This window comes from Eptesicus fuscus, chromosome 7 (assembly GCF_027574615.1).
Source record: "Eptesicus fuscus isolate TK198812 chromosome 7, DD_ASM_mEF_20220401, whole genome shotgun sequence".
Lineage (NCBI taxonomy): Eukaryota > Metazoa > Chordata > Mammalia > Chiroptera > Vespertilionidae > Eptesicus > Eptesicus fuscus.
This window is the reverse complement of record NC_072479.1, coordinates 95,384,076-95,405,395: the sequence shown is the minus strand read 5'-3', so window position 1 is coordinate 95,405,395 and position 21,320 is coordinate 95,384,076. Positions and strand designations below refer to the sequence as shown.

The window sequence follows — 21,320 nt, the reverse complement described above, 5'->3', positions numbered from 1 at the left end:
ACAACAAACTTCGTTTGCCAAGGACGTGTGGCCACCAAGCTCTTATTTGGCATCGCATGAACTTGACCTCCCCTAGGACCTGTGTTCTGTAGGGCACACATTTTAAAATGCTGGACAACCTGTTTGACCCGCAGAAGCCCTGTTTCTGAGGAGAACAGTTTCCTTAGCCGGAAATAGAGTTCAGAGTCCCAATTCCAGGGACGGCCGGAGACGGCCACTCTACGGGTAAGACAAGTTGCATCAATCTCTGTCCATCCAGGGTAGAGTCGCTGTGCCCTCCACAAGGGGAGAGCGCGTGGAAGGAGGGGCACAGCGTTTATAAATAGCTCCGGCCAGCTTCTCCCGGGCACACCTCACTCACATTCAATAAAATAATTTTCTCGGTGAGATGTGGCAGCTGCTGCTCACTGAGCTGGCTCCGAGCTTTACCATACAATTTTAATAGTTTCTATGAATAAATTATTCATTTTTTGTTTGTTTGTTTTAGAATAGTCTTCTCACCCCTTGGCTATATACTGCATTAAAAAAAAAAAAAAGCAAAACATACCCACACCCCATCCCACCCATCCCCTATTATTAGAACTATTATTATTATTATGTACAGTATCTGCTACCAACTCATTCACTAGCTGTAAGAGAGATGTGGCTCAAATTTCAACCAAGACGTGGGAAATGGCTGCAGGTGAGGAGTGTGAGCAGGTGGTCATTAGCAAAGAACAGGAAGTGGACGTTTCCAGCCTTCCAGAGGAAAGGGGCATGAATTACCATCACGGGAGGCTGTCCTTGCTGCTCATGTGTGGCGATCACACAGGTGCTGATGGCCTCTTAGCCTTGGGAGGACTTGAGAGAGGGTGCGCATGTGCACGCGTGTACCAAGCTTCCACCCCTGACCTTCATGAGTTCTTCATGAGGGGTGGAAACGCCAGACCATTGCAAGTCCCCGAGCGTAGGAATCCTGCCATGGTATTGTGTGGCAAGAGCAGGAAACAACATGGAGACGTGGGTGCTGGGCAGGAGATGACAGGAGACGGCACTGGAAGCAGCTGAAGCTCCCTTCCCCTCACCCAAAGCAGACACCACTAATCGATCACCGCACGCTCCCAAGCAGTGCCTGGCAAATCTGTTCTGGGGTTAAAGGTGGACACTACCAATAAATTAGAGCAGGCACATGACAGGAAATATTTTTGCCGCCTATGGTGTGGGGCCTTGAGCTTGGATGATGTACCTTGTTCGGGGGCCTGCTCCAAGCATGTGGCTTTCAAATTTGAGTCATATAAAAATGCAAATTTATAGGGGTCATGGACCTGCTTATAAACAGCCCAAGATGTGGGAGGTTTGCTAACTGTCAAGCTGGATACTGTCCATGTAAAGCTTCTTGAGGGCCGAGACAACTGGTTTTGTTCGATGTTCTATCCGTAGGGCTAGCAATGAGGCCCAGCACATAGTAGTTGCTCAATAAATACTTGTTGACTATAAAGCAACAGCCATCTTCATCTTCATCACAACTGGCACTGCCAGTTAAAAATTTCTTTACAAAAGCTTATTCTATCAGACTATTAATTCTGGTGGGGGGAAAAATAAAGCTACCATCAGCTCTCTCCTTGGGTTAAAAAAAAAAATCACATTTCTTTAGGGCCAAGGGACTTCGGGGTTGATTGAAAATCGGTGTGGAATTAGTCCCTTGCAAAGGTGCCTCTTTCCGTTTATTTCTGGCAGAACGTCAGGCACGGTGGCCTCAACACACATCACAATGGCTTTTATCACACAGGGAGTCTGTGAGCGGCGAGGGAGAACATTCACGCCCCCGAATGAGCGAGAGCAAGCGCAGAAGGAAACGCAGATTTCTTATGCTGCCACACAAAGAAATCTATACAGACACTATGCTTAAATAACTATAAATAACATTAATTAGAATTTATGGAATGCACAGTTCATGGAATTCACCGGAACACAAGGAAACCTTTGAGACAGTACTCGGGTCTAAAAACCAGGGACACCCAACCCTATCCCCCTGCAAAGACGGCTGTCCTCCCCTACCAAGGATTTTAAATAATTCTCACTATGCTGCTCGCAGCATCATCATCCCCAAAGAAATATTACTTTACAAAATAACCCAATATTCATATAATTCTTTTGACAAATAAAAATCTTAAATTAAAAAGCATGATTCTCTCCCGCGTTCCCCCCCCCCCGCCATCCCCCTCCCCCAGCCCTCCTCCCCGCCCCCCCCCCCCGACCCTCCCCTTTATTCCAATTTCAGGTAGCTTGGCACTGAGTAATTGAACATTAAAAAATCGAGTTTGTAGACTTCGTACAGCTGCGTCTGGTGCTCCGAGCTGATGTTCTGGAAGAACTCGGTGGTCATCTCGTCAGTAGTTCTTGTGGACTTGGCGTAGGTGGGGAACTTCAGGTAGCTGCCCACGCCCGCCAGCTGCAGGACGTAGTTGGAATCCTCCTCCAGCGTCTCGTACTTGCCCACGAGGTCGTAGTGGATGTGGCACGGGTGGCAGAGGGAGTAGACGGTCTGCCAGTGCTCGTTGAAGGGCTCCTCGCGCTGGGTGTGCGGGTCGATGAGATAGGCCACGAACTCCTCGAACTTGACGTCGTCGCCCCTGCGCAGGGCCTCCTGCGTGGCGTTCTTGCGCTGGCGCCTGACGATCTTGGTGCCGTAGCGCTTGTGGAAGGACGTGTTGTACTTCTGCGTGAACTTGTTGCGGTAGGCGGACACCAGCCTCTCGAAGGGCTCGCGGACGAACAGGAACTTCAGGTAGCTTTTCAGGCGGTGGTTGATCTCGGGGATGCTGTACTGGTTGAGGGTCTTCAGGTTGGCCGAGACGTGCGCCTCGTTGGCCGGGATCTCCATGGGGTCGCTGTACTTGCCCCGCCCGGTCAGGACCATCATGAGGCGCTTCCAGTTGGTGCAGGCCACCTTGGGCACGTAGCAGTAGATGAGCTCGTGGTCCTCGTCCACCACCAGGTGCTTCAGGTCGCTGGGCGTCAGCACGCGCCGCTTGCGGCTCACGGCGCTGTTGGCCCGGCAGGTGTCGGTGACCTGGTCCCGCCGCATCTGGTGCAGGACCGCCGTGCTGGACAGCTCGAGCTGCAGAGGGGACACAAGAGGGATGAGAATTCAGTACTCGGGCGGGTTTTGTGCACTTGGCCACATGCATCGCCGTGGTGGCCGGAGCAGGCCACGGAGACGGCCGGCAGACCACTAAGTGGCCCACGTCTCCATCCTCTATTCTTGCTCTTTGTTCCACCATCCTTCCTTTGTGAAATAATGTAATGACCAGCTCTATAACGCATGCATCACCCTCTCCATGCCTGGCATTTTGCTATGGCTACATAAATACAGTTTTTCTTTTTTAAATATATTTGTATTGATTTCAGAGAGAGGAAGGGAGCGAGAGAGAGAGAGTGAAGCATCAATGATGAGAGAATCATTGATCTGCTGCCTCCTGCACGCACCCTACTGGAGATGGAGCCCACAGCCCAGGCATGTGCCCTTGACTGGAATCAAACCTGGGACCCTTCAGTCCGCAGGCTAACACTCTATCCACTGAACCAAATCGGCTAGGGCTCTACAGTTTTTCTTTTCACTGTACAACAAATTTGAACTGTTGTTGATTTATTTAGTACTAGAGGCCTGGTGCACGAAATTCATGCACTCAGGGGAGGGGGGCCTCAGCCCGGACTGTGAGAGGGCTAAGGCCAGGTCAAGGGACCCCACTGGTGCAGGATCAGGGCCGGGGAGGGATGTGGGAGGTTGGCCAGCCAGGGAGGGATCGCAGGAGGGCTCCAGGGTGTGTCTGGCCCATCTCGCTCAGTCCTGATTGGCTGGACCCCAGCAGCAAGCTAACCTACCGGTTGGAGTGTCTGCCCCCTGGTGGTCAGTGCACATCATAGCAACTGGTCAACCGGTCGACTGTCTGCCCCCTGGTGGTCAATTGCACATCATAGCAAGCGGTTGAGCAGCCTTAGCATATCATTAGCATATTACACTTTGATTGGTTGAATGGCCGACCAGACACTTAGCATATTAGGCTTTTATTAATAGGATTAACCAAGTTCCTGCCATTGTGCCAGGCATCATGCTGCCAGGCACTGCAGGTGCAGTAATAAAACAGTACCCCCTGATGTCTAGCACCCATCTTCTTGAAAGCAAGCAAGCATGCAGGGCTGACATTTGATTGCTCTATTTTGATGCAAAGAGGGGGGGGGGCACTGTTCCTACAAGCCCGTCACTGTGGACATCTGTTGCTTGTTGCTTCCTCTGGCACCAGGGCCTCCATTTTCCTCTGGGAACCTGTTCTCCGTTCTTAGTTCCCTTTCTCTCAAGCTGCTGAGCTGTGTGGATGGCCCCTGGAGCGTGGGGACAGGGAGGGGCTGGGCTGGGAATGAAGGGCACGGAGCAGAAAGACACAGGGATGTATCCCGGTGACATCATCTGAATACCTAGGCCTGAACGTGGCTGAAACCAGACCCCTGACTCCTGGGCTTTTGTTATGCTAGTGAATACATTTGCTTTGCTGTGTAAGGCAGGTGGAGTCTGGATGATATTATTTGCAACAAAAACATTTGGCTATTTGCACGTGTCACCTCTGAGCTTTTCGTTTATGCCATATTCATCTGTCCAGTCAGATGCGCGCAGATCTAACCGTGTATGAGGCCCTCCCTCTATTCTGCTCCTCTGGGAGGTAGGCCCTTTTCCTAAAGGGCTCACAGGCTAGGAGGCACCAGGCCAGAGGGCCAGCAGCCTCCATCGGGCCTCAGGGAAGATGTGTGTGCTCCTCTGCATTCTAGGAGCAAAAGTTCCTCCCCAAAAGGCCATTCACATCCAGGCTGAGCCAGTTCTCATGAAGCACCTGACCAGTGGTCGGCAAACTCATTAGTCAACAGAGCCAAATATCAACAGTACAACGATTGAAATTTCTTTGGAGAGCCAAATTTTTTAAACTTAAACTTCTTCTAACGCCACTTCTTCAAAATAGAGTCGCCCAGGCCGTGGTATTTTGTGGAAGAGCCACACTCAAGGGGCCAAAGAGCCGCATGTGGCTCGCGAGCCGCAGTGTGCCGACCACTGACCTAGACCAGAGGAAGAGACAGGAGACCAGACCACGTTGGCGCGTCTGCAGCTTGGCCTCCAACACCCTATTGTTCAGCCCTAGGTCGTGGGATTCACTGTTTATTTTGAACAGGAAAACGATGACCTTTGCATACCCTGACTTCTTAGCAGATCTACCCCTCACCTGAAGAAGAACACTCATGCCATGAAAAACAAAACAACCGATCGTCCTAAAGGAAAGAGGAGGGCCAGGGAGGAAAAAGGGCCCATCAGTTTTGCCCATTTGAATGGCGATGGACAGTTTTGAAGGCAATGAATTATTAAAAGAGCAGAGAAACGGGGGATTCGGCACCCCTCCCACCCCGCCGCCTTTTCCCCCCAGCTCTTTTCAGATGGAGACAATTCTCTGTGCCTTCTGTGTCCCCAGGGAGGTGGCGTGTCAGTTAATACTGCATTCAGGACCACAAAGCCATGCAAAATAGAAAGGATAGCAGCCTATCACTTTACGCCCAATTGTAGAGAGAGAAAATAACTCAGTGGGGCTTCGCAATGTGGTATCTGAGGTTTCTTTCTCTTCCATTTCCTCCTCCTCCGCGCCAGCTGGGGTGGCGAAAGGCACACCTGTAGCAGCGAGGCACGCACGATTTCCCTGAGGACTCGGAGGCCCTGCGCGTTCTCAATCGCGAGACACAGCCAGGCCCCCTCGAGGGGGAGGAAGTCCACCTGGGCCTCCAGTGTTGAATTTTTGGACAAACTATTTTTTAAAACTTTGTATTTTAAAATAAATACAGACGGGTGTTGACTTAACGTATTAAAAATACATTGTTACTTAAAACATGCACAAATATAACAGTAGGTATACGTGACCCACACAAATGTGAACATGGACATGGACATATTAACTGATGGACGATGTTGTTTTACTGGAACCGAAGTCCTGTTGAAAACGTGTCGGGCGCTCGCTGTCTGCTCGGGGCAGGTTCCCGGCCATCTGATATTCATTCCTCTGTGCGCACGAGGAGGACTCAATTTTCCCACTTCTCATTTCTAGTTACTGTAACCCAGCCCCCTGTAACACCGCATGATCTTTACTCGCTACAGACTCATCATTTATCTACTTTCTCTGCCCATTTCTAATGACCCCAACAGCGATTTTCAACCTTTTTTTCATTCATGGCACACATATAAACTAATTACTATAATTCCGCGGCACACCAAGAAATAGATTATTTGCTGACCTGACCAAAAAATAGGTATTATTTTGATTCATCCACACTGGATGGCTATTGTTGTGTTGGCTGTTGTCTTTTTTTTTTTTTTAACTTGACAATCCTCTTATATAATGAAGAGGTAATATGCAAATTGACCATCACTCCAACACACAAGATGGCCACCCTCATGTGGTCAAAGATGGCCGCCCCATGTGGATACAAGATGGCCGCCACAAGATGGCCAGCGGGGGAGGGCAGTAGTGGTCGATCAGGCCTGCAGGGGACGGCAGGTGGGGGGGCCCAGGCCTGCAGAGGAGGACAATTAGGGGCGACTAGGCCTACAGGGGAGGGCAGTTAGGGGCGACCAGGCCTGCAGGGGAGGGCAGTTAGGGGCGACCAGGCCTGCAGGGGAGGGCAGTTAGGGGCGACCAGGCCTGCAGGGGAGGGCAGTGAGGGGTGACCAGACCTGTAGGGGAGGGCAGTTAGGGGCAATCAAGCTGGCAGGGAAGCAGATAGGCGTTGATCAGGCTGGCAGGGGAGTGGTTAAGGGGTGACCAGGCTGGCAGGCAGAAGCGGTTAGGGGCAATCAGGCAGGCAGGCAGACGAGCGGTTGGGAGCCAGCAGTCCTGGATTGTGAGAGGGATGTCTGACTGCCTCTCACAGTCGGACATCCCTTGAGGGGTCCCAGATTGGAGAGGGTGCAGGCTGGGCTGAGGGACACAGCCCCCCCCCCCCCCCCATGCACGAATTTCGTGCACCGGGCCTCTAAGAGACAAGAGGTCAGTGCCCTGACTAGTCAGGTGTTGCATATTGTAAAAATTCTTTTGGCACACGGGTTGAAAACCACAGGCAAACAGCGATTTCTAACCTTAAAAACATGTAAATCTGGCCCTGTCACTTCCATACTGGTCCCCAAGCAGGGCTCACAAGAGCTCCAGTAACAGTAATAACTCCAGCAATGGACAAGTTCCCTGAGTATCACCCACAGGGATGGGACAACAAGAAGACAAGGGCTTGAGGAGGACTCGCTGATGAACAGTTTGCTCCATTGTCACTGAAAGAGAACACTTGTCTTTCCCAGCCATGTTTTATCAATTCACTCAGCAGAGGATTGTTGATCTGGTAACTATCTGAGCTGTGAGAGGAATCTCTTCTTTCACTCCCTTTCCCTCTCCCTTTTTTCTTCCTAAAGGTATTGGAAGCCACCACGAAGGACATGGGTGCAGTATAAAATTGAAATAGGAAAAAACACACAAATATACTAACTACACAGGCTGTGATTAAAGATCTCACTCGGTTGTGGGCTTCCTAGTAGCAAGGGCAAAAAGGGAAATGTGATTAAATCTTGGGTGTTTTTTTCTTGTGCTCAGAAAGGAGCAGCATTCCAAATGCTTGGGGCGGAAAATGGACAAGATTTTAAGCGACTCAGAAATTCCAGTCAGCGAGGGAGGTTCTTGGATTCCATTTTCTCACTTGGGAGTGTGCAGAGGGTTGCATGCCCCAGCTGACTGAATACCAATGTTACTATTCACCACCACCTAAAGTCCACAGAATGTTCCAGCATTTACAGAACACTTTCGCATACGCCATCTCATTAAAGAACCCACTGGAACGTCTCCAGTGCCTACTAAAAGAAGGTTTATATGTTTAACACACCAGACCATGTTTCCAACCACATGTCATTTTTGGGGGGCTGGCTACCGCCAAGTTTTAATACTTCATGTCAGTGGTTCTCAACCGCCGGCCCACGTGGACATCACCTGGAGGGCGTGTGAAAATGCAGTTGCCGATTTGGTAGGTCAGGGCTAGGCCTGAGAACTGACATTTCTAGCAAGTTCCCGAGTGTGCTAGTTTGCTCGGGCTCCCATAACAGGGTACCACACACACCGGGTGGGCGGCACAGCAGAAACTTATATCTCACAATCATGGAGGTGCGGGCAGGGGTGGCCTCTCTCCTTGCCTTGCATACACTGAGTGGCCAGATTATTATGCTCTCTGAACGCATAATAATCTGGCCACTCAGTGTATATCCTGTATAATAAAAGGCTAATATGCAAATTGTCCCCTCGACCAGGAGTTTGACCAGCAAGCAAGCCAGCCAACTGCCCATGTCCCCTCCCCCCTGGCCAGGCTGGCCGGATCCCACCCATGCACAAATTCATGCACTGGGCCTCTAAAACACACACACACACACACACACTGAATGGCCAGATTATTATGCGTTCAGAGATCATAATAATCTGGCCACTCAGTGTATGTCCGCCTTCTTGTTGCTCGTCACCTGGCTGTCCCTTCCTCTTCTTACAAGGACACCTGTCCTACTGGATTAGGGTCCGCCCTAAATGGACTCAGTTTAATCACCCCTCTGAAGGCCCTATCTCCAAATCCAGTTACATTAGAAGAGGCTGGGGGATGGGACTTCAACATGTGAATTTGGAGTTGTGGGGAGCTCATCCCACCAGGGGAGGCGGATGCTGCTGGCCCGGGACCCCGCGTTGAGAATCACGGCGTTGCACTACGAGGGAAGGACTGTGATGTGACATCCCTCGCCCATTCGTAGCTACTCCTAATTACAGAACACGGAACCCAGGTTCACCGTCCACTGCCAAGGGCGTCCCAGATCTGCCTTCAGTTCCAGCCCCGGTTCCCCCCACCTCCCTTTCATCTCCCGAAAGTATAAATTAGGCCAGAGGGAGGGCTGGTTCTAGGAAACCGTGGCCACGGCTGCAGGCTCTGGGCTGGGTCCTGCCTTCTCGTTTGGATGCCTATTTTTAATTTGGACATTTTAAAAAAAGGCATCTATAATCAGTTCAGGTACCACATTTAGGGACGGTTTGAAGAAGTCTTTCAAACTTCCTTGCGTTTCATCTTAAAAGGAAGAGAAGCTGGCCGCCCTTAAATTAAAACATCTTCTGTGGTGTTTACATTTCTCTCACGCAGGGGGACCCAACCGAAGGAGCAGCAGCCTCCCGGAGAACAGCGGAATCCCAGAGAAAAAGGTAAATGCGGAGGCATCAGGTGAGGGGGGCTGGGCGAAATCTGCCATTAACAACCGTTAGCTTGGGCCCAGCCTCGGTTTCTCCACTTGAAAATCCTAATACAAACCCCCACCCCCCCAACCCCTCATTGCTCGACCATCAATCATCCTGTGGGGTTTAGGATGGGGGAGGGGCAGAGGAGACGCTGACCGCCTGCCTTGCTGTGATTCTGTATTTCTTTCAGGTACAGAAATTCCTAAACTCTCACGAAAAGGGCAACTCATGGGGACTCACTGGTGAAACCACACCCACAGCAAAAAAGAGGCCCACAGTAAAACTAAGCATACTAGCTTCCATTGACTGAGCACTTACTGTGTCCCCGCCCCTGTTCATCGTTAGCTTTCTAAATAAGATTAGTGTTCCCAATTTATGGATGGGAAAACTGAGGGGCAGGGAGAACAAGTAACTGGCTGACGATCAGGCAGCTAGACACTGGGGCTGGGGTTCAAATGCAGGCAGCCTGTGCTTTGAAACCACGCACTGTGCAGCCTCCCATGGCCCGAAGACCCACCTGGGAGTCACCAGCTCCAGGGCAGCCCTGAAATCGTAGGTCTCGACCCTGGCTGCTCCCTGGGACCACAGGGGAGCTTTAAACTCCAGTGAGGCCTGGGGCCCACCTCGGAGATCTGGTGTACCTGCTCTGGGTGTGCTCAGCTCTGGGGATGCTGAAGTTGCCCAGGTGGGACCCCTGCCTGAGTGGCTTCAATGCCAGAAGCTGCAACCTCAAGCACAGACTGGACTCGAGCAGGGACCTGCATGTGACCTCGGGCAAGTTGCACCTTCCTGGTCCTCAGATCTAATGGAAATGGGCTTTCCACTCAATAGGGCCAGAGGTCAAAGGTCTAGAGGGTCACGGGTCTCAGATGTCTTTGGGTGTGTCCATAGAGAACCACTGGGAATTCTAGAATGTTTCAACGTCCATGTTTAGAAAAGAAAGGAGAAAGATACTGGTATTGATATTGATTTAAAGAATCAATCTGGTCTGATCCTGCTGCAAAACGTAAAGGGTTCAGGAAAGAGGTGATTCCAGGTTAATTGACAGGAACATTGCCAGGGGAATTGGTTTCTTAGGATTTGAACCCATCACAAAGGGAAACGCCTGTTTGATTGCAAGGATGGAATCTCTTTCCAAAACGGAAGTAAAGGGTGCAATGGGTGGGAAGCCCTAGGAAATGAGGCAGGGGTGCAGGAGACATCTTGTGGGGTGACCCAGGGCTGGGCACTGACCAGGCTCAGCTGACAAGGTGAGCCACGGCTCTGAGCTCCGTGGGCAGAAACAAGCGAGTCCAGTAAAACCTCGCTCCAAGGGACTAATTCAGGCGAGGGAGTGTCTGGGAAAGCCCAAAGTATGTTATCTAATAAGTAGGTTTTTCCGAATGTGTTTGTTAAAACATTGACAAATTAACTTGTTTTTACTAATGCAGACAAATTTGTGTAATTAAAGTTAAGTATGTATGAAAGGTTTAATTTCACAGAAAAGTTTTCTATACGTATTACAGTAATTTTAAACTTATACTGAATAGGCCTAGTAAATGCGCGCATTCACCAGTCGCCATGAGTAAACAAAAGCACATGGCGGGGGCGTGGCTTAGGGGGCGTGGCCTAAGCGCCCCGTGGGAACATCTGCTGCTGCAGAAAGGTCAGGAGACAGGAGAACTGATTAGGGCTTGCAATGCGGTGTGGTCACGGGCTAATCATTCCCAAACACTGTTTACGGGCGACGCCTCTTGGGTTTAAATACATAGACTTTAGTTGTAGATATGTAACATTTATCTATGTCGGCGAAATTACTACAGTGTGTTTTCCAACACATGGCCTAGTCGCTAAAATGTATTGAAAATAACACCGAATTAATAACGACAACAAAAAATAATCTGTTAATTTAAGCAAATCTTGGTTAAAAGCATTTTAAAATTAACAGGGTGTTGATTTCCATGTATGACATACGGACCGGAAATTTTGTCCGTTAAATCTGAAGTCCGTGAAATCGAGGCCCACACCGTGGAGGGTACCCTGTAGAGCAGTGGTTCTCAACCTTCCTAATGCCGCGACCCTTCAATACAGTTCCTCATGTTGTGGTGACCCCCAACCGTAAAATTATTTTCGTTGCTATTTCGTAACTGTAATTTTGCTACTGTTATGAATCGTAATGTAAATATCTGTGTTTTCCGATGGTCTTTGGCGACCCTACTAGCGGTTCTCAACCTGTGGGTCAGAACCGCCACTGTAGAGTCTAAGACCATCGGAAAACACAGATATTTACATTACGATTCATAACAGTAGCAAAATTACAGTTATGAAGTAGCAACGAAAATAATTTTACGGTTGGGGGGTCACCACAACATGAGGAACTGTATTAAAGGGTCGCGGCATTAGGAAGGTTGAGAATCACTGCTATAGAGGGTCCTTTTAGGCTTGTGGGTAAGGGTCCTTTTAGGCTTGTGGGTAAGGGTCCTTTTAGGCTTTTGTGTGCAGGGTTTGAATCCGGTGACCTCGGTTAGGGTCACAAACTCAACTGCCCTCCAGAGTCGGCAGGGTGTCCCTGGGTCACTGGGAGGCGGGGGGGGGGGGGGGGGGGAGGGGAGGGATGCCACTTCAGCCTTACCCACGTGGTCATGAGGGAATGGGGACCCCGTCTTTGAAGACCTTTCAGTTTCTAGAGAGAAGCCAGAAAACCAGACTGTATGTGTCATCCCTGCAGTCTTTAATGTTAGCTACAATTGAAATAATTTTTTTTTTCTTAAATGCTGTGGGCCAAACCGTACTTGTTGGGGCTGGGTTTGCCTGCGGGCCACCAGCTGGCGCCCTCACCCGGGCATTTGAGGTTGGGGCCAGTGAGGAGGGCCCTCGTGCTGCCTCTGGCCCACCTGCCTCGCTCAGGGGGGCAGTGCGGGGAGGGGAACCGGGTGGGATGGGCGGACTGCAGGAACTCCAGAGTGCAACGGGGACGCTGACCGTCAGCAGCAGGTCCTGAGAGAAACCAGTGGAAGCTCAGCCCCCTCAGTGCCCCCCCCCCCGCCTCCCACCACCTGCCTCACCTGCCTCTGTAATACTCATCGCAGTTTACACACTCATTCTGTGCGTCTCTCCCTTCTAGAATGCAAACTCTGAGGGGGCAGGTGGTTTCCGTTTTTGGTTCACTCTGTATCCCCAGTGTCGGCACATAGTAGGCTCTTAAAGCAGCAGTCGCCACCCTTTCAGACCTCACGGACCACCCACGTCCCTGGACCACTGGTTGGCGACCGCTGCCTTAACGCTTTGTGGAGTGAATGAATGCATGCCGGAATGAATGACTGGGGGACGGCGGGGATTTTTAAGGCCACCAAATGCCTGATGAGGCTGCGCAGGCTTCCTGCCCCTGCCCCCCCTTCCCACGGAGGGTTTCTGGCACAGATCCTGCAGCCGAGCCAGAGCTCAGCATCGGCCCAGCGGCCGGAGGCCAAGAGAGAGGCAGCTGGGCTCTGGGTGTCGGGTGGAAATGGGCTCCGGTGACCGCAACAGCCTTTGCCGAAGGGGGAAACTGGTACTTTCCACCCATCTGGCCAGGCCAGGAAACAGGAGGAGGGAAATCGTGAGAGGGGGTACGGGCCGCCAAGGGCTGCCCTAGGGCTTTGGCATGGGGTGCAGGCTGCCAGGGCTCCCCTCCAGCCCGGCCAGGTGCGGCTCGAAGGCCTCCTTTCCATCTCAGATCAGCTGCTCGGGCTTCCGGAGGCCTGGGCAGGGTGCGGGAGGGGCACAGGAACAGGGGTGGGGTGGCTGCCAAGCTGGACTGGCCTCCGATGAATGGTGGCCCGGAACAGGGACAATGGTGGGGAGGGGATGTGGCCCCCACACTGCTGGGGAGGCTGGGTTTCCTGGGAAATCAGAAGTCAGGGGGCGGGCAGAGCATGCACCTGCTGACGGAGCTGAACGCTGGCCGGAGAGAGGGAGGAGGGTTCCGCTGCGCAGCCTCGAACTGCTGAGGGCGCCCCGACCCATGCGCCTCCCCAAGGGCAGTGCTATTCAGGGGCAGGGCGCTGTGGCACCCCCAGCTTCTCCCTCTGTTCTCTCCCTCCTTGGACCAACGGGCTCTGTTGACTCTTCCTGCTTCTCTTCCCAGACTCACCAGAACGTTCTACCACTCATCTTCTGTCCAAATCACTTGACCTTTCCAGGCTTGCTTTCCCATCTGTAAAATGGGGACAATTAAGAGTGTCTACGTCTCTGGGTCGCTTTGAGGGTTCAGTGGGAGCCCGCCAGGAAAGCACTAGCCTGGCACACAGAAGGCTCGCAGGAAACAGTAATTCTCTCTTCACTGTAAGTACGTGAGGGTTGCTTCCTAAGGCCGGCGGCATGGCAGGCATGTTGCCCTGCCTTCCTCTGCCTCACGGCAATTCTCAATCTTCAGTGTCGCTAAGAATCACAGCAGGCGTTTGGTACCATGGGGCCTCCTGAGCAATTGTGACTCAGTGGGTCTGGGTGTCCTCGGGACCCGCTCCTGACCACGGCCCCCCGGGGAGGGATCCTGCAAGGCTGCTGGCCCTGCGTCCCACCGAGAACCGCTGAGGCAGCATCTGCTTTTACGCGAGCGGGTCTGCAGTTAACGTCCAACACATTTGTCATCTGCGCGAAATGCCTGGCTCGCGGCCATTCAATATCTCGCTGACACAGGCGACAGACAGAGGCAGCGTGGATTGGCAGCTGCTAAGCACATGGGTGCTCTGCAGAGCAGCTTTCCCGGTATGTGGAGATTAGCTCTTCATACGTATCAGTAGGGTGCGTTGGAATTTCAAAGTGAACTATGGATGGAGGGATCCAAAAAGGCCAACTCACTTCTTAATCAGGTAGCGCGTTTCAACAGTATCCCATTTCCCTGTTGTTCCAAAGGTATCTCTTGGGCTTCCATGGTGCATGTTTTGTGTTTCTGTCTTTCCTAAAGAGGAGAGGCTGAGCCAGCTCTGCAGATGGGGCCCCAAGCCCTCCTCCCACCCCTGCCCTGGAGGCACTGCCGCCTCCTCCCCCACCCCCATCCCCAACACACCTGGGCCCCCACGGAGCCATTTCCACCACCCTGACCTCTTTGTCTGAAGCTGTTCCACCCTGGTCATAGTTACACCACCGAGAATGAAGGGCGTTTATCTCACTTCCGTCCTCCAGGGCCGCAGGACGGGGCCTGGGTATCTCTCCATCCAGGTGCCAGGCATTCAGTGCCCAGCACTTGCAGGGCTTAGAAAAGGGTGAGCGGCTTTGTGCCCACATATTAGTAGGGCCTTTCCAGCACGAAGATTTTTGTCTGTCTCCGTCACGTCACTGCCTCACCCTCTCCCAAGGACGGTCCACTTGGAAGGCCACCATGGAGCACTTCAAGGGCAAACACATCTAAATTCACCTGCTGTGTCCTGAGAAACGTACAGAATTTTTGTTTTTTTAATCCTGGGCTGCCCTCTCGGGTCACGTCTGGGGCGTACAAAGACACCATACGTGATGTCCTGGGCTACGACCTGGGGCCCAGACGTGAATAAGACGCCCTCAAGTGAAGGACATCAGAGTGCAAACATCCTTGTCCCGAGCTTTCGAGTGACTCCCTCCCCTAGAGTCTTCGGAACACCGAGCTCTGCATTGGAAAACACCTTTGTGATCCCATGTTCTGATGTGTAGACGGCAAAACTGAGCCCAAAGTGGAGGAGACAGGCCGACCTGCGAAGCTGCATGGGCTGCGGGGGTCCCCGGAGGCCGCAGCACCCCACGCCAGGCCGCCCAGAAAGGAAGCTTCGCAGACACGATGCCACCGGGAGCGAGGGCATCTCTTTTTATACACGAAGTGGCATTCCCTGAGACAACGCAGCGAACTGAGGGGGTCAGAAAGCAAGTGGGTCAGGGTCTGGGGAGGGGAGCCGATTTCCATGAATGAATCTACTCGCTGTGCTGGCTGAATCCTGCACCAGAAGCCCTGCAGCTCCAGGGAACAAAGGCACCTGGGCACGGCAGGGGGGCGGGGGGGGGAGAGGGGGGGACAGGCGGCCAGCCTTCCCAGGGGAGAGCCATGGCCCGCCCTCCCCACAGCTCACCTTCCCTTCCCTTGCTCCAGGCTGCGCCCTGGGAACAAAACCAGGGAGGAAAGGACTCCCTTGCCTCCATTTCTTCTGAAAAAATGTAAAACCTAGTCACTCAAAAGGAGGCAGGGATGGCTCCAGTCTCGTGTCTCTTGCACTGCCCTCAGGAAGCACTGGGCAAAGGCTCAGTGTGAGGTCTGGAGGAAAACCGAACGATCTAGAAGAGTCTGGACTAACTGACCACTCATTAGCAAGTCCATGACCCCCAGGTGGCCTACGAAGTCACCTGCAGGCTCAGGTGGAAGAAGGAAGAAGACCAGGTGTTGCATTTACTGAGGTCAATGTTTAGTGAGCACGCGCCACGTGGCAGGGGAGGGGCCGGGTCCCGTGGGGGATCACATATGGTGCGGGGACAGGGATGGACCAGGACGACCCCAGGCTGGGAGACGGGGGCTCCGTGGAGGTGGACTCCTGCCTGGAGGTGGACCAAGCGGACTGAGAAATTAACTGGTACTTGGGGGCGCCTGCCTCTCTATTCCCGTGGGGAACTCTCCATCCTTCAATGGGGTTGTGGATAATCAGAGCCAGAGTGACAGCCAGAGGGCCAGCTGGACAGCATGGAGTGACATGATGCTGACGGCCACTCCCACAGCCCCAGACCCATGCTGGCATGCACCTCTCTCTCTCTCATTCTGATAACTCTGTGCTGTGTACGCTAACACCTCCATTTTACAGATTAGGAAACTGAGGCCCAGAAAGTTAAGCAACTTCCCAAGGTCGTCGGCCTGTCTTTGCTCTTTGACCCAGCTTAGCCGTCATATCATTTGCTTTGTTGAGAGCCACTGACATGCAAGAGTGGAAGCCCAGCTTCATGGTCTGAGAATTCTTGTCCCATACGGGGCTCCTCACAGCACTCTCCACTATGCCTGCATGTTTTATGCCTGAGCGCAGTCCGTGTCACACGGGAAGCGCTGGTGGGACCTGTCTGGTGAAGGGACGGGAAGGTACTGGGTGCCCACCATGGGCCAGGCATTTGCTAAGCACCTGGCAGTCACTGTGCCAATTAATTCTCACAATAACCTGAGAAGTGTTACCCCCACTTCACAGATGAATACACTGAGGCTCAGAGAGCTTAACCACAAATCTCAAGGCCCACGGCTTGTAAGAGGTGGGGCCTGGGTTTGGCCCCGGTGGTCCAGTTCTGGAGCATGGACCCTCCGTCTCACACCAGTGACCCCCAGGCTGACCTTCAGCTGCCCGCCTTTTTGACCTCATGCCCACTGGGAATAGCCTGGACTACACAGGCTGGTCCCAGCCCGGGTCCACGTCACAGGGGCAGGCAGGAATTCTGGGTGCATGGAGGCATTCGGGCAATGATTACTGAACTAAACTCTTAGGAAGGGAACTCTGATTAAATACCCATCCCAGAGTTTTAAAAATTCCCATCACTAGTTAGCATGTCCCATAAAAATCATCTGTCAATGGTGTTAAAGGGAAGTCACATTTTCTTCTCAAAGACACTACAGGTTTCGATGGTGTAAGCCTCGGGCATGGGTTCTGCCTTCTTTCCCCAGAAGCCACATTCTGTTTCCATCGAGATCCCAAATGAAGACGCCTCGCTCAGCAGAGGGACCCCCTTCTCCCTGGGCCTCACATCCGATTTTCAGGGTGTCTCACACGGACTTTCAGCACATCCACAGCCTTGTTCAGGGAATTACAGGGGGCCCTATTTCCACGGGCACCTGGGTGGAGCTCAGAACTGAACCAGCCTCCAGAAGCCCGAACGTGGCCAGCTCAGGGCGGGGCGGAGCGGTCCCAGCCGTCCACGTGGGCTTCCCGGGGTGCCCTGGAGGTGGGGCCCGGGCCGCAGCCCACCTGCTCCCCTGGGCTCTGCCACAGCTCAGCCAGCCGGGGTGCTCTGCACACAGGCCAGGATCCAGAAGGGCAGGGCATTTTCTCTGAGTTTTATAGAATTTCTAACCAGAAACATCTGGAAATACATGGGACCAAGTCAGATGCCTCAGGACGAAACTCCGGCTCAGCCAGGCCGGGCATTTGCTGGGCGAGCCCGAGTCACTGGCCTCTTCCCAGCAGCCTCCTCTGCAAGATGGCCCTGCCTCCCTCCTTCCCTCCCTCCCTCCTTCCTTCCTCCCTCCCTCCCTCCCTCCCTCCCTCCTTCTCTTCCAGGGAACACAGCACACTCAGTTCATCTGGGTGGTTGAACTTCCTGCCTTCCACCTGGGACGCTCTTTGCCCAGACCTTTCAGAGGTTTTGCAGGGAGGACTCTTCCCGGGGGAGCAGAAAGCCTGGCCTCACCTTCCCGATGGTCATCACCCAGTCACGTCCCACAGGAACCCCAAACTCTGAATATCTGAAAGCGCGTTGTCCCCCGCCTCTTCCCAAGTCCTTGCCTTCGGGCGTGGCACTGCTCCCTGCCCAGGTGCCCTGCCAGACCCCTGGACATCTGCTCCCACAGCCTGGCCACTCCTGCACAGGCTGGCAGCCTGGGCACAAACCACACCACCTCTGGCCTGACTGCTGCCCCGGACCCTCGGGACCAGGGCAGTCCCTCCAAACCCAGCCTGGAGTCCATCATTCCTGCACTTCATGAAGCCACCACGAGCCTCTGCGGCCTTCCACGGGGAGTGCAGATCCCTGAGCTTGGAACACAGGCCCCGGTGCCCGGTCCGTCTTCCCCTGGCTCCGTGCAGGGCTGCCCGGTGGGCACGGCCGCCTGCCCGGGGTTTCCCCAGAAGCGCTGGGTTTTCCACCTGGGCAGTGAGTGCTCCTCGGAGAAGGCCACCGTTTCACTGCACGTTTTGGGGTCATTACATGCAGGTCAGGGCTGGACAGGGAGGGGAGGGGAGGAACCCAACATTCCAGAAACCTTTCCTTGGTGCTGGAAATCTGGGGAGGGATTTCCTGAATCCCCTCAACCCCGAGAGGCGGATAAGCTCGTCTCTGACTCACAGATGAGAATGCGGCTCGGCGAGGTCTGTGCTTGCTCCTGAGGCTCGGGGCGGCAGGGCCGGGCCAGGCTGGCTTACACCAGTTCGCTTGCTCTTCTGTTACAACATGTGGCCTCAGAGCCGCAGTTCGAAAGCCCATTTAGGGGATGGAAGATACCAGAGTCTTAGAGTCTGTCTTCTGCTCCCCATGCCCCCAAGATGGAACGAAGAGAAACCTTCTCTGGATTATGTTCTCCGGAAACCTCCAAACCAAGCGGACCGAAGCCTCCAGTCTCAGTGTCATACAGAGCCACCCACCCGCACACACGGGAGGAAATGAGACTCTTTGGCGCACACATTTGGGCTTGGCTTTGCTTATGGATTGGACTTCCTGTTTGTTTGCTGGCGGCAGAGTAGCTGTTTGGGCTGCACCCGGTGCTCAGGGCAGGGGTCACCCCTCCAAAGCCTTTGCGAGCAGCGAACCAGCCCTCCAAGTAGGTTCCGGTGAGTCTGTGCTCTTTGGCTTGGAATGCCGGAGGAGAGTCGATGTGAAGGCACAGGTATAAACAGGTGACAGCAGCCGGCCACACGCAGGACGCAGACCAGCTGCTGCAGTTCCGTGGAGAAGAGGCTCGTCCTTGCACCGGCACGGACACTGGGAGGCTGCAGAGGAGCTTCCGAGGCTCGCTACCTCTGCCGGCGGGGCCCCTTCCGGGCAGCTGCAGCCCAGGAGCCAGCAGAGCCCCTCCGCCTGCTCCCAGGTGGCCTTGGACTCAGCTGTCGGCCTCCCAGGGAGAGGACGGAGGCACAGCACTGCCCACAGACCAGAAAGCTGAAGTTCAGAGCCGTCGGCTCATGGAGTCGGGCAGGAGTCTGGTCTGTTACGGGCCATTCCAACCCTGTGTCTGCTTCCCTGCCAGCTTATCTTGACCCGTTGCTCCCTTTTTTCTCTCTCGCCATAACTCTCAAAACAATTCTAGAAACTAAAGGTCATGATTAGAGGTAAACAATAAAAGGAAAATAAAAATCCTCCAAGCTCCCATCAACTAGAGGTAATTATGATGAATGCTTTGGTGTGTTTTCCCAGCTCTGTTCCCATGTTTTAATTGCTATTACCCTCGTGTAAGCCGCATTTCCCCTTTCAACAATTAACCAGGGACACGGATGGTACTGCTTAACCGGCCCTTCGAGGGGGAGAGGGACACTGGCTGTCCACCTTGTCCCTTTCTGCCCACTGCCTTCCTCAGTGGCCACTGCCCTTTCTTCTCTCCCTTCTCCTCCCCTCTAGCAACTGTAAGAGCAGTAGGCACCTGGGAGGGCAGGGCGAGGTGAGCCTTCCCGGGCAGGGCTGGGGCCTCTGGATGTTCAAGACATTGAGGATGGGACTTCAGGGGTTCCCACTGTTCTCTTTTTAAAAAATACTAGTAATTTTAAATATGTTTTTATTTATTTCAGAGTGAGAGGGAGAGGGAGAGAAACAACGATGAGAGAGAAACATCAATCAGCTGTTTCCTACACGCCCCCTACTGGGGATTGAGGCCGAAACCCAGGCAGGTGTCCTGATCCGGAATAGAACCGGTGACCTGCTGGTGCACCGCTTGATGCTCAACCACGGAGCCACACCGGCCAGGCCCTCCCTGTTTTCTTGAGTTGAACCAGGGGGGCCACAGCACCCTGTAGCCAGCACTTTTCACAGGGACATTGCAAAATGCAGAGCACTATTGAGAATTTATTAGTTTAAAACCCAGGTCTGAGGATTCTGAAGTCCACCCTAACTCAGCCGGGTGGGTGGCTCGTGTCTGAGATTGCTACTCCAATTCCTTGCTTCTTAAGGAGAACAGACTCTCAGCTAATGCAGACTGACCTCAGGACTCTTCCCTTTCTTTCTTTCTTTTTTTCTTAAGAGGAGTTTGGGTTGAAGACCTTTGATTATTCCAGATGCTTCTGAATCAGGACCAGGAAGCCCTGTGTGCTGCCTGTGGGCACGCCTGACTTCCTCTCTTCATCAGAAATCCAGCAGGTCCCTCAGGGCTTGATTTATACAAAGTCGCAGCTCTGGGGAAGCTTTAAGGCCAAGCCTGAAGAGACTTGCAAATTAGTTCCTTGGAAGACTTCTGAATAGCAACTAATTACAATCTCTATTTCTGAAGGGACCTCTCACCCAATTAGAGCCGCAGCCTATGAAAAGGAAGTGAAAATTCTCTTGATGGAGAGCAGTGAGCAATGGTTATTGTTGTTGTTGTGTTCTAAAATCATGCTATGCCTAGAGGCCACCCGCTCTTTCAATACTGAATTTTACCCCAACACACTCTCTGTGGCCTGGGTCCACTTCTCCCGCCCCTTGGTCTGCGGATTTCTAGCTTACCTGTCAGGCCTCGGCTAAACAGCTGCTTCCCGGGAGGACTTTTCAGAGCAGGTTAGGGGGCCGTCCTCCTCCTTCACAGCCTTTCTCATGAGGCTGTGACTATGTGCTTGTCCCCCCACCAGCCCATAAACTCTGTCCTCAAGGGTTTGTTTGTTGTGTTCACTGCTGTGTCCCCAGAACCTAGAATATTGCCTGGCACATACACTGAGTGGCCAGATTATTAGGATCTCTGAACGCATAATAATCTGGCCACTCAGTGTACATCCTATATAATAAAAGGCTAATATGCAAATTGTCCCCTAGAACAGGATTTCGACCAGCAGGCAGGCTGGCCAACTGCCCATGTCCTCTCCCCCTGGCCAGGCTGGCCAGACCCCACCCATGCATGAATTCATGCACTGGGCCTCACACACACACACACACACACACACACACACACACACACACACACTGAGTGGCCAGATTATTATGCGTTCAGAGATCATAATAATCTGGCCACTCAGTGTAGTAGGTGCCCAATAAGGACCTATCGGATGGGACTAAATGAAAGACACGGGAGAAGAAACTTGTCTTCCTTGGGTCCTGAGTGTAGATTTATGTGTAAACTCGATTATAAAAGCACATTAACTCATTCATTCATTCAACAGTTAGGGAATGTTG

At 52.9% G+C, this 21,320-nt stretch overlaps 1 protein-coding gene across 2 annotated transcripts in view; it reads right to left on the bottom strand.

Annotated features, from left to right (window-relative positions):
- Positions 1 to 2,244: 2,244 nt before the first annotated feature.
- Positions 2,245 to 21,320, bottom strand: part of CHST11 (carbohydrate sulfotransferase 11) — a 232,430-nt gene continuing 213,354 nt past the window's right edge. For both annotated transcript variants that reach the window (XM_008144734.3, XM_008144735.3), the window contains exon 3: positions 2,245 to 3,100. In XM_008144734.3, the coding sequence (XP_008142956.1) occupies positions 2,246 to 3,100 (855 nt within the window). In that variant the 3' untranslated portion in view covers position 2,245. The remainder of the gene's footprint in view (positions 3,101 to 21,320) is intronic.